The sequence below is a fragment of the Dipteris shenzhenensis genome, chromosome 15 (assembly GCF_047967505.1).
Source record: "Dipteris shenzhenensis isolate YYH24624 ecotype China chromosome 15, Dip_SZ_1.0, whole genome shotgun sequence".
NCBI lineage: Eukaryota > Viridiplantae > Streptophyta > Polypodiopsida > Gleicheniales > Dipteridaceae > Dipteris > Dipteris shenzhenensis.
In genome coordinates, this window is record NC_141610.1 from 15,850,505 (window position 1) to 15,863,221 (window position 12,717).

At 39.2% G+C, this 12,717-nt stretch overlaps 1 protein-coding gene across 1 annotated transcript in view; it reads left to right on the forward strand.

Annotated features, from left to right (window-relative positions):
* Positions 1-3,450, forward strand: part of PDE149 (integral membrane TerC family protein) — a 61,967-nt gene extending 58,517 nt beyond the window's left edge. The window contains exons 12-15 of the mRNA XM_087385877.1: positions 547-625; positions 712-770; positions 2,625-2,682; positions 2,861-3,450. Coding sequence (XP_087242003.1) covers positions 547-625; positions 712-770; positions 2,625-2,682; positions 2,861-2,964 — 300 coding nt within the window. The 3' untranslated portion in view covers positions 2,965-3,450. The remainder of the gene's footprint in view (positions 1-546; positions 626-711; positions 771-2,624; positions 2,683-2,860) is intronic.
* Positions 3,451-12,717: the final 9,267 nt, after the last annotated feature.

The window sequence follows — 12,717 nt, forward strand, 5'->3', positions numbered from 1 at the left end:
TGACTAGAGAGGCAATATGCTTCAATCCCAAGTGTAAGTTTTTATTTGCTCTAGAAACGGAGTGTTTACAAGACTGTGGTTTCACTATCTCACAGGAAAGGCCATGCATTCAAGCTTTTCTCTACTTAAATTGTGAAAGCTTCCCAAGGGATAATGTCAACGTTATCCAAATCTTTCTCCATCTGCTATATGCCATTTGTTGTAACTTTTAGGTTGCTTGTGAATGAAAAGTTTGTCGTTTGAATTTCATGGATTGGGAAATTGTGCTCCCATTTTTGGGCTTACTATTCTAATGTAAGTTTTTGTCTCATGAGCATAGTGCCACTCTACCATTTGGAGCCATTAAGCCTCAACCACTCATATGGGCCGCCCAATTTGTGAATGGTAGGGATAGTGTGCCATATAAGAAAGTGTATAGCTTGACATAGATTGAGATGATGAGAGTGATTATCTGTGGAAAGTGATATCACAGGCTAAGTTTGATGCTGCATTAAATTTTGGAAGACTTAATAATTGCGGTTTCTTAACATCTTTTGTCTTGTGCAGGTTGACTCAATCCCAGCAGTGTTTGGTGTCACCAGAGATCCTCTGATAGTTTTCTCATCCAACATTTTTGCTATTTTAGGTGATGCATTGCCACCTTAGACCATCTGTGAATATGGCTTTATGCTTTTAGCAGCGGGTATAAATCCCTTCCTTTCATTTGTGCAGGATTGAGGTCACTTTACACATTGATATCTAGTAGTATGGATGAGCTTGAGTACCTCCAGGTAACCATTTTCAAAAGGGTTGAATGTGGACAACTATACTTGTAGCTTTGTGTGTCTTATTCACATTTTTAGAGGAAAAATATGGATTCTTTGGAGTGTAATTCAAAGGATCTAGATCTAGAAATCGAGAGACACAGAAGCCCCCAAAGGAAAAAATCAACACAGTTTACAAAGGGTGGAGAGACACACACACACACACACACACACGTATGTACGTATACATACATACCCCACATAGCATGCATACATATTGTACATGGTTTTGGAGGCTTTCTCCTTGCGATGTGGATTTGAATTTCATTGAGAGTTCATTTCATGTACGATTTAGAAATTGGTTTAATTTTTAGGCAACTACAGTTTTCTCTTGTACACATTGGAGCCATGTGCCAGTGAGAACCATGTGCCCAACGTCCTAGTTAAGGCTCAGGTACCCACGTCTTGATTGTTGGGGTGCGCATCTATTCTCTAAGTGTAAGACCAAGAACACGACGGTTGTAGCGGAGTGGGGGTATGCTTGATGCGGATGTAGAGGTAGACATTGGCATTCTGCATGGTTTGAGTGAATGCATTGAGGCTCAATTCTTGGAGCTAGAGTCCGCGCGTTGTAAGATAGATTGCAAGGAGTGCTTAAGGACTAGGATCTTGGGTGGTTGACAAGGACGGAATGGGCTCGCGACGACTCCGTGCGTTGAACAATTATGAGGGCTTCAACACTTTGTGCAACTCTTTTGGATACCTACGAAACTTGTGTCTCTTGGCATCTTTCCATTTCTCTCTCGTTGTGTGGGGTCTTGTGAGGGGATAGAGTAGGATCTCGTTATGTTGAGTATCCGGTGTGACATTGATTGCATGTAGTGTGTAGTTTTAAAGAGCATCTACTCATCATCTAAGTTGGTCACACACATTGTGAAATTTTGAGAACACCCGCTCACTCGACATATTGTCACTGAGAGGACCCACTCTCTCTCTCTCTCTCTCTCTCTCTCTCTCTCTCTCTCTCTCCCTTGTGTCTCTTTGTCAAGAAAGGTATCCCAAGTTGAGCTCTCAAGAGAGTGAATGTCACTTTCCCTTTCCCCTTTTTATCTAAAGGCAACTTGACCATCTTGAAGTCACCTCCAAGAATCCATGAGTCTACAATTGAGGCCCAAGAAAGAAGCTCTAGTAGAAATGTACAGGAGCCCAGCTTGTGTTACCGAATAAAGAAAATCTCAATAAGACTCCCAGTGACACCTGGATGAAGCTGATTATGAATCAGTTGCCTTTGACGGCGCAGTGAGGTACACACTTCTTTAAAACAAGCTAGCCAACCTAATAAGGCTGGGTTCACACCAACTCGCAGTGATGGTTAGATTGACCACAGTTAGTTCAACTAAGTAGACCGGAAAACCTTACCCAACCTAGTGGCGGAAAAACCTCCCTCATGTGAAGAAGATCTTCTGGAGTAGTGGGGCAGGCAGTGCAGGAGGAGAGAGGAGCCCGGGAGGGGGCGGGGGGGAGGGGCAAGGGGCAAGCAGGGGGAGTGACATGTTCTCCTTGTATTAAAGTTTGCCAACTGTTTAGAGTCTAAAATAGGATTTTCATTGGTATCTGATTTGTAGTTTTAAGAATATATCAAGTGTTAGTTTGAGATCATAAGTGCATGTATGCAATCAATGCGCGTGCTCAGAACACCTCAAATATAGTCCACCAAGATAAGGCAGCATAAGCATATATTGAAGAGTATGATTGAGAGTAGAAAAGATGTGGAACGACAGTGATTCACATGTCCCCTTTCAATATAGGATTTCAGATCGTGCATCTTGAAAGATTATGGTGCCTCAGATTTCTGATTTATATTCTTGTAAACATTTTCAGCCTTCAGTTGCGGTGGTTCTAGGTTTCATCGGCTCTAAAATGGTTGCTGACTTTTTTGGTAAGCATACAACAATCCTCACCTTTTAAGAGTCGGAATTTTGCTCTTTTAGTTTTTGAACGTCATTCACTTCTGGCCATTGCTATAATGTGCATACACTGTTTTCTTTTCTCGTTCGCTCATGCAACTGGAGGTAATCTGCGTACTGATATGTATGCAAATGTATTGTTCTCTGTAGGTTTTCATACATCCACAGAGATATCTTTAAGTATTGTTATTTCAGTGCTGGGGACAGGCATTGGGTTGAGCTTCTGGAAAAATAAAGAGAAAACTGAGAAATGAGGAGGAGGATTTAAACAGGTAAAGGCCCTAGTAGGATCATTGGAATGCTCAAATGCCAAGAGATCAAATGAGTCATTTGGGTCCGTATGTCCCGAAAGCAAATAATTGTTCAGCACAAATGGGTCTCCCATGATACTTGTTCGGCCAAAAGAGGAGACACGAAATTCAGACAAGAGTGCGATGAAATACCTGTGGATGGCTACCTGTGCATTCTTGAGGCGGCGAACTCGACAAACGTTTCTGAACAAAGGGAACACAGTCTCCAAGGGAAATGTGCAGATTATTACATTGCTCATTGAGCGTTTGTTGAACTTTGGAGTCACTTTTTGTAAGAGGTCCCAAATAATTCTTTTGAGAATCAAGAGTCTTAGTTAGATCATGCTTCCGATTGGGATATTTGTACGCAAATCACATTGAAGATTTCACATTCAAATCACCCATGTATCTTACTTTTGTAGCCCTGTCTAGACTTTACTCTGAAAACCCAATCCATGTATCTTACTTTTGTAGCCCTGTCTAGACTTTACTCTGAAAACCCATGAGATGTTCATGTTGAAAATTTCTGCTCATGTGCATAATAATGTATCATGCTACTTATTTGAGACCCTACTTTTCAGGTCTGGTTTGATGAGGATCCTCTGGTCCTCTATATTGTACACAATATTGGGCAAGGAATCAAAAGATATAATTTAATCATTCTCGAACTACTAATTGCGCAAGATCCTATCGATATGCATTCCTTTTTCAACCAGAGATTTTGTGCATCATGTAGATGGTTCTATAGTTGAGTGCATAGTTACAATCAAACGTTTGGAGGTTCCAAACGTTTAGAGTTACCAAACATTTGATAAGGTTGAAAAAATGAGGTGGAGTATCCAAATGCTCGTTTTTTTAATATCAAAATCTTAATTAAAAAAATATGCAAATAATAATACACAGCTTGCAAGCTAGAAATTTCATTAAATTGTAGTCTTTTAAAGCAAAAGCCAATTATAAACTTACCACTGCCAAACCAGTCACATTTTTAGTTTTGGCTCTCAAAGAGTTGAATTACAAAGCTTGGAACTTGGCACCTAGGCCCATAAATTGAAAACAAAATTACAAAGTCAAATTCGAAACCTTTTTCCTCAAAAAACAGCTTCCAACTTGCAAGCTGCAAAATATGAAACTTGAAAGTGATTTTGTCCCCATGTCAAAACTAGTAACTAGTTACTAAATAGCTGGAGCCTGGTAGCTAGTAGGTAGCATCTAATACTAGAGCAGCCTGCAGCATGCAACCCTAGGGCCTAGAGAGCAACACACGTCATGAGATTGGAGGGAGAGCTATGTCAATGTAGGAGGTACGGATGCTATCACACAAATATGGGCGTGAGAAGCAGTAAATTTGCATAGTTAAAGACTTTAGGGTCTTTATCAAACGTCGTTTTTTCAAACGTGGGGTTTTTTAAACTTGTGCATGCAAAGCAAAGTTTGAAGTTTCCAAACGCCTTTTTTTCAAATGTTTCCAAACGTTTGGTAACCCAATCAAACACGTTTGATAGTAACTATGGTTGAGTGTCCATTGTGAGGATGGAAGGAATTTGTTCAAACTGCCCATCGGGCGGGGAATAGGGTGTGCTTATATATTATTATCAGCAATTAAACATCGTAAGGTAGTTTATTCTTTTCAGTGGAAATCATGATCATAGATTATCAAGCTGAATTCTTTGTTGGTTATTTGATGAGATTATAGAGTATGTCACAGTTCAAGAGTTACAATTGTTATTGTCTCCCACTGTGTCTAGACAATTTAACAGCTCCTGCCAGGCTCTCAGAAATAAAGAGCCACAACCCAACAATGGAGAAACTACATGCTTTTTCTATGTGATCTAGAATCACCCATGCATTAGATGCATAGCTTTGTATGGTCTTCAATCCAATCTGTATTACTATGGAACCAATTTTAAACATTGACGATGGCTATGGCTTCCTGGAGAGAGCTTCATGTGTGGTTGGTTGATATTGTGATAGCTCTTTCTATTTATAGTGGTGTGGTGCCCTGTCAACTACCTCTTCTAAGCTTTTTTGCTCAGAAATGCTGATGAAGGCATAGTGCTAGGACGCAACTTATTCAGGTACAACCCACACAGACTCTGGCTAATCCTTTGGAAGAGACTAAAATGATTAAACAATCACTTGTGGATTGAATGAAGAGGATGTAGATTGTTTTTTTATTAGCCTTCTTGGTGATACCCTTTATAATGACTTCCTTTATCTGTCACCTCCAAAATGCTAATAGAAGCACGGTAAGACAACCTTTTATAAATAGATGCTCCTCTGAATGTGTGTGCTAGCACGCGTGCGCACTACATATGGGCATTATAAGATATAACTTGGGGAAATTGCCTTGCCTACTCAGCTTGTGCGTCATCTTGGTTACCCTTTGGGGTGGATAGTTACTCGCCGCTAGGAATTGGACTGGGTGCCCACCAAGTGGAAAAGAAAGTTGGAATACTGGTAGTTGACTACTTGGCCATTGCATGTCTGTTTTTGCATAGTCCAATAAATCTTGCCTTGTTATATACAGTTTTATTTGGCCTTGATGATGTTCGTTTATTTCTTGCTTCATGTCTGCTATCAATTAGCTTTCTGGCATTCAAATCACACCCATAGAGCCCTCATATTAATTTTTGTGGATCATCTTTGCACATCAAAGATGCAATGGGGGATTGAATATTCTAAATATTCATATGCACATTTTAGAACATGAGGGAAAAATGATGCTTCAAATTATGCAAGGTGATCAGCCAGGGCGTCATGATGTGACACTCCTACATTTTGCTACTGATGCGTTTGATCACTGGCAGACTACTCAATGGGGTTTTATCTTGGGACATGTTGATGACAGGGTTAAGGATTATCCTTTTGTCACTCCCATGCTTTCTGACTGGAAGCACATACTCTCATCTTAAATGGAAGGGTCAGGATGCACTGCATGGAGACTCTTGCTTTGATTGGTCAAAGGTGTTTGCACACCCATCAGCCTTGTAGCAACCCTACATCTCTTATTTATTGGTCAAAAGGAATACACTTGCTTATCTTTTCTTGTAGCGGTTACACATTTTGGCTTGAAATAGCATTATAGATCTCTATGGCACATATTGTCATAGATGCTTCATGACTTTCAACCAGTACCTCGGCTTGAGATTATAGAGGACTCCTCACTTGAGTGATCATGTTGGTTGATGTCATGGCTACAAACTTGTACAAGGGTTTGCTGCCCTCTCCTTGGGTTTCTACTCATGCACATGGTATCTGGTCTATGACTTGTACTTCTCGGTGGTGGAGAAACGGTTGAAGCAAATTTGTGCTTGCTTGTTGCCAGTGTCGTCGATGCCTCCCTCCAAGATGATATGCCTTATCTTTTTCAGCATTCCCTTGAAACTCATAAATTCTTGTTCTTTTTACAATAATGCCTTCAGGCACGTTTTCCTACTGCTTTGCTTTGGCAAGCTATTCTAGCGTTTGCGGTGCACCCTATCAAGCAGGGGTATGATATCTTCTTTACGTGGGTTTCCTATTGGGCGCAATGGGTTCTATGGAAGGACTGAAATCATAGGGTCCTTAGTGATTTGTCCCTTGGCAAGTATTACCTCTTTTGGGCATATTTACGATGCTTTCTGCATGTTTGAGACCTTGACTATCTTGCAACTTCCTGCATGCTTGAGATCTTGACTATCTTGCTTTCTTAACCTATAATGAGATCTTTTGACGTTGTAATTGCATGTCCCCTACTTAGGGGTTGCTTTTTGTAATATAAAAACAAATAGTTTTCATAAAAAAGAGGGGTGTGTGTGTGTGTGTGTTTAGATTAAAAAGTCCCATCAATAATTGAGCCAAACAATTAATTCCATCAATTGGATAAAAAGCAAAAAAAGAGAAACATATACGAAAAAAATGTTTGTGACATCTAAGTTGAAAAACAAAATAACTATTTATAAAAATTTCGACTAAAATTACAATTTTTTAATAATATTGAGTTTGATAAACATAATATTGAAAAAAGATGTCGAATCCTCATGTAGTCCAAGTTCTTAGGTCGGGCTCCACTTACCTATCACCATTCAAACAAACTAGGTGTTAGAACATCATAGTTATGTTTGGGTAGACATGTTATGCCTGTTTTTCTCGGCTTGTTACTGCTTTACCTAGAAATAATGACAACTGTAGGAATTCTTAGATAATAAAAAAAAGTTTTAAGTCACAAGTGAAGTTTAAGTCACGCGTGGAGTAAGGAGCGAATGAGTGCATGGGTTGAGAAGAGATAAAAAGAGGTATGGGAGGGTTAGTGGGCTTGGTGTGTGGAGTGGTTAAAAAGAGAGTGTAAAGGGGGGATTTCACGAGGGGTACATAAAACAATAATTCACAGTTGGGGAAGTGTACATGTGTGTGTGTAAAGAAATAAGTGTCTGTGTGTGTGTGAGATACATTTACTAATCAAAATTTGTGTGTGTGTAAGAGAGAGCATAAATTTTTTGACATTAACGATGCTCGTGGGGATGATGTAGTAGCTAATCCTTGGTACACATACCGAAAGTTACTTGTGGGTGACGACCATGACTTTAAAGCCTCACTATTTGTTTGTTTTTAAAGGATGAGTTTGGGTATGTTCTTTAAGTTCCTAGAAAGCTTTTTGTTCAATTTTTAAGTTTCTCCCTAGTACACAAAGCCACATGCTATCCATCTGAGGTGTAGTCACCTTATGTTCATAGGTTGCAGTATATGTAGTCTTGGGCACTTGGAAAATAATTTTGGGTCCAAATATACATTTTTCATTGTAGGGCACTCAATTTGCCATAAGAACTGCTATAAGCTATTGTCAAAATTTGATATTTTCTCCTTGCCCATCATTGCTTAAATAGATTTAAAGAGAGTTTCCTGAAGCTAAATAAAGCATGTAGCATACGGACAGTTGATCAAATTGATGAGTACTTTCTTGAAGGTTTTTAAGGATAATAAGTGAGGAGGTCCTATGCGTTGAATTGCCAAAGTTAAGCAACAGTGCACAAGTGCATGTGGGCACTGCTTCTTAGTTTAGCATGCGCTTTTGGATGCAAAGGAGATAGCAAACGATGTTTTTAGTACGTTGGGCATTAAAAGGCCTTTTTAGACTAGGATGATCTCCATAAAAGGACGTTTGAAATATCCAACTCAAATTAACTTGTTTCAAACAATTATAGGTGGAATTTCACAAAGGAGAATCTAATCCTTCACTTTAGCACTCCCTCTTAAGTGTCAGTGCTAATAAAGAGAAGAAATTACAATGGATCTAAGAGAAGAAACTATAAAAAGTGCAAGTAGATAGGGGAAACAAATGTTGTTTAAAAAAAAAAGAATTCTTTGCAACCATGGTTGATCATGGATTACAAAAAGGCTAACATTTATGGAAGGAAATCGAGACAGCACTATCACAAGGTCAAATTCCATCTACTTGCCATGAAAGGAGGCCCACAAATGCTTTGAGAAAAGCAAGAAAAGGAGCATCAGAATGCCATTAATCTTTGGTATGACCAGGATTGTAAAAATGCATATAGGACCTGGAAAGCAATAGAGACAACTGAGAAAGAGGGCAAAACTTGAGCATACAAATAGGTGGTAAGAAACAAAAAGAGTTTATTTCTTAAAAGAAACCAGCTTGAGAGTTTCAATTTCTTCAAGGAGCTAAAACAAAACACCAATAAGTTTTTTCAGAAATTACATGGCAATAAACCTAATGGAAAGAAAGCAAGGTCATTGAGGCATGAGGCACATTGGTGCCTCTCATCATACTTTTGCTTTGCAGCCTCGAATGGTGTTGCACCTCTTCCTCACATGTGGATGCTATTTAGTGTATTCTCTCCATGTCTAAATTACAAGTAGCAAGTTTTTGTAGATTTTCTTTAACTTAGGCCCTCATGATGTTTATTCCTATGTCATTTACCAACACCGATAATATACCAACACCGATAATATAATGCTAATTTCTTGTGAGCACTAGAAACAAAGATTGTAGCACCTAGCTTATGGACTTGGAACATCTCTGTCCTACTTTTCAATACTATAAGCATCCTATCAAGATTTTATGGATCCCTTCTCATCCATAGTGATGTTATTTAGGGATCTCTCTTTTAATGGCATAGCATCACATTGGAACCTATTCCCACTTTGTGTAACATCTTCATAGAAGATTGCATATGTATGCAACCAAATATGCGAAGATGCCCAATGCAGAGCTTGTATCCAATGAATGCTTCATAAGGTGTCATACCTTGAATCAAGTAAGGTACCTATGACGAGAGCTGGTAGGTATGGAAGTAAGTAAGAGGTAGCAGGTAGGCAACCAAGAGGTGGCAGGCAAGCAAACAGGTGGCAGGCAGGCAAGCAGGTGGCTCAAGAATACAGCTAGATGTATTCGTACGAATACCAAAAATAACAATTGTTTCATATTTATACTACGTTTATTTGTACGAATAACCTTGTTTATTCGTTCGAATAACCTATTCGTACGAATAAATTAAGAAAAATCGTTGAATTCGTTTCAATTCGGAAAATTTTCACGTTTTTTTGAATTGAAAAAAAATTCGAGCGAATTAATGCAACTGTTCCACCCAACACCGATTTGGAAGATGCTTCTCATTGAGTATTGCTCTAGCATTGTTTGCTAAATTCCTATTCTTCCTTTCAGCTATTTCATTCCACTGAGGAGTATCTGCAAATGTGAATTGTCTTCAAATGCCATTACTTCTGCAAAAGTTCATGAATGCTAAAGAAATGTATTCACCTCCTTTATTCGATCTCATGACTTTGATCTTTCTGCTTGTATGGTTCCCTAGCATGGCTTTGAATTCTTGAAATCTGGAAAAGACTTCAGATTTCTCTTTCAGAAAGTAGACCTAGCAATATCTACTATAGTCATCGATGAAAGTCAAGTAGTACAGGGAACCATTGATGCTATGAGTCTGTGCATAACCCCATACATATGTATGTATCAAATCAAGAATACCTCTTGCTCGAGAGGTGCTTCTGCCAAAATTGGTTCTCTTTTATTTACAAAAGCAACATGCTTTGCAAACTTTTCCTTGAAACTAAAGTTTTGAAATTTCAATTGCCATATCCTGGTTTCTTAGCTGCATCAAGCTTTTGAAATTGATATGTCCATATCTCTTGTGCCATATTGCGGAAAGTGGCATTGGTTATGCTGACCTGACATGGCATGCAAATCTGGTACTAAAGCTAGCATTCTGAAGGAGCGTCCTTCCTTGTTTTTCCTACTGGCTAGTATTTTGTGGATTTGTTTCTCATCGTGCATTCATCTCGATCGAGGATGACTTGATGATTATGTTCTTTCATTTGCCCAATTGACAAGAGCTTCTTGCTGAGCTTTGGAACATAGGGTACATCTTTCACCAATCCTTTCGTACTAGTGAAATTGTTCATAGGGACAATGCCTTTTTCTTGAATTGGACTTAGTGACAATGCCTTTTTCTTGAATTGTTCATAGGGACAATGCCTTTTTCTTGAATTGGATTTAGTGTGTTATTTGCCATGTAGATAACATTCTTGAGTCCTTCTAATGGTTTCATCTCTGTGAATCATTCCTAATGCTTTGTCATATGAGATGATGCACCGTTGTTGATGTACCAAGGATCTTGATCTGCTTGATCAACTTGATAATTGCATTCCCCTTTGGATTCACAATTAATGTCTATATACACTGTTTCAGTCTTTTGCATATCCTCACTTGCAAGATACATATTTTGAGGTCCATTAATATAATGAATGTGACTTGAAAGTCCACCACGATGATTTTCTCTTCCATAAAAATTCCCTTGATTACTGCTAGATTGACCTCCTTAGTCATATTGCTTCTTGCGGCAATCTCTTTCATAGTGTCCAAACTTGTGATAGTTGTTTAGCTGCATGTTTGACACATTGGTGGATACATTCCCTCGTCCTTGAAATCTTCCTCTGTTGGAATGATTTCCTTATGGATGCTGATGTTGATGCTAATGCTGCTACTGTTGTGGAGGTTGTTATTGATGCTAATTTTGCCGATGATGACCACTTTGCTGAGATCCTCTACCTCTTCCATTGTCTCTACCTCTGCCTTTACCTGAAGTTGTGAATGCTTGATCATTGGAATGAACTTTGCATGCTTGAATGGCTTGAGTCTTGAGTTCTTCACCAAGTAACACTAACTGTAACCCTTCTCGTGTTGGAATTTGCCTCTAAATGGCAATACTCTCGACTAGATTCTCGTATTCCTCTCCTAGTCACTTGGGATGACTTGAACCATTTTTGTGGGATTCATGCTCTCTCCTGCTGTGCAAGTTGATTGTTGTAATCCTTGATCCGAGTATGACTAGTTTCATTGCTGTTGTGCAAAATCTCATTGATCTGGTTTCTCAGCGTGAGAATCATGGATGTGTTCTTAGATTCGTAAAGAGCTGCGAATATATCCCATGCTTCTTTAGATGTCTTCATTGCATTGAGTTGTCCAATCATGACATCTTGCACATTTAGTTTGATCAAATGATATGCATATTTGTCCTTCTTGTCCCATTCTACCTATGCTTAGGCAATGGTAAGTTCTACTACTAATGTGGACACCGTTGGTGCAAGTGTAGATCCTTCTGCGTGTGCTATTGCAATGATGGGAGTTGCTACTAGAACGTCAGATGGTCTAGGTGTAGACCCATCGACATACTCCCATTTGTCTTGCAGTACAAGAATGGTCTCCATTCGGTATTTCCATGTGCCGTAGTTGGAATTGTCTAACTTAACCGATGTCTCCAAATAAAGGCTGCTAAGTACTCAAAGTGCTATGAAAGTCACTGACTAAATCAACTGCAAAATACTGTTTGTTTCAACTGAAATTTAAAGTGTCAGTTAAGAAATAACTACAATATATTTCAATCTGTTAAAAGACGTATGTGGCAAATGATGCCAGGAATACCCAAGAGGCTTTAGAGGGCTCAAATAAAGTGCACAATACTAAAAAATAGCCAATAAGGCTTTAGAATGGTGGCATGTGAGTACAAGAAGAAGAAGAAGAAGATGTGCAATCTGCCCACTGGACAATTTGTCAATCCCTCTGAATACTCTAGAATCTGCTCACTAATGTGTAGAAGGTCGGGTTTCTGGACATGTGATGATGTGAAACCGCATGTAAGCATAGAGACTAACTCTGAGTAGGAACTAGTCGGGAATTTTTTAGCATGGCTTTGATTGGCTGATTTGGAGTTCTCTCCTCTATGGATGAACTAATCTACTCTAATCTAGATCTAGACCAACCGTCGAGTGATGAGAAGCAACAAATAGTTTCTTTTCCTTTTGTTCCTTTTAGGTGATTGGTTAGATGGGTTGATGAAGAAGCTTAAACATGTGTAAGAAGTGGATTTGATGCTGAGGCTGAAAAGTGTGTGATACATGTACCCAAATATGCACATGATGTGAAGAGCGAGTAGAGCACGAAAACTTGAGTGTTTTTTCTTTTTGGAGCATCCTCAAATTCCTCCTAGATCAAGAGATATGGCTTGATCTAGGTGGAGGTGCAAAAAAAGGATGAGATGGCATTGTGGTGATGTGGTAGGTGAATTCACATGCAAAATGTGCCTGGCAAGGGGTGTTCCTATGAAGCATTGTGTGATGTGGCAGCTAGGTGCACATACAATCCCTGTGAAGAGGTAGGTGCGCCTAGCAGGGGGCTATGCCACATGGTAGTGCTGAGGTGGT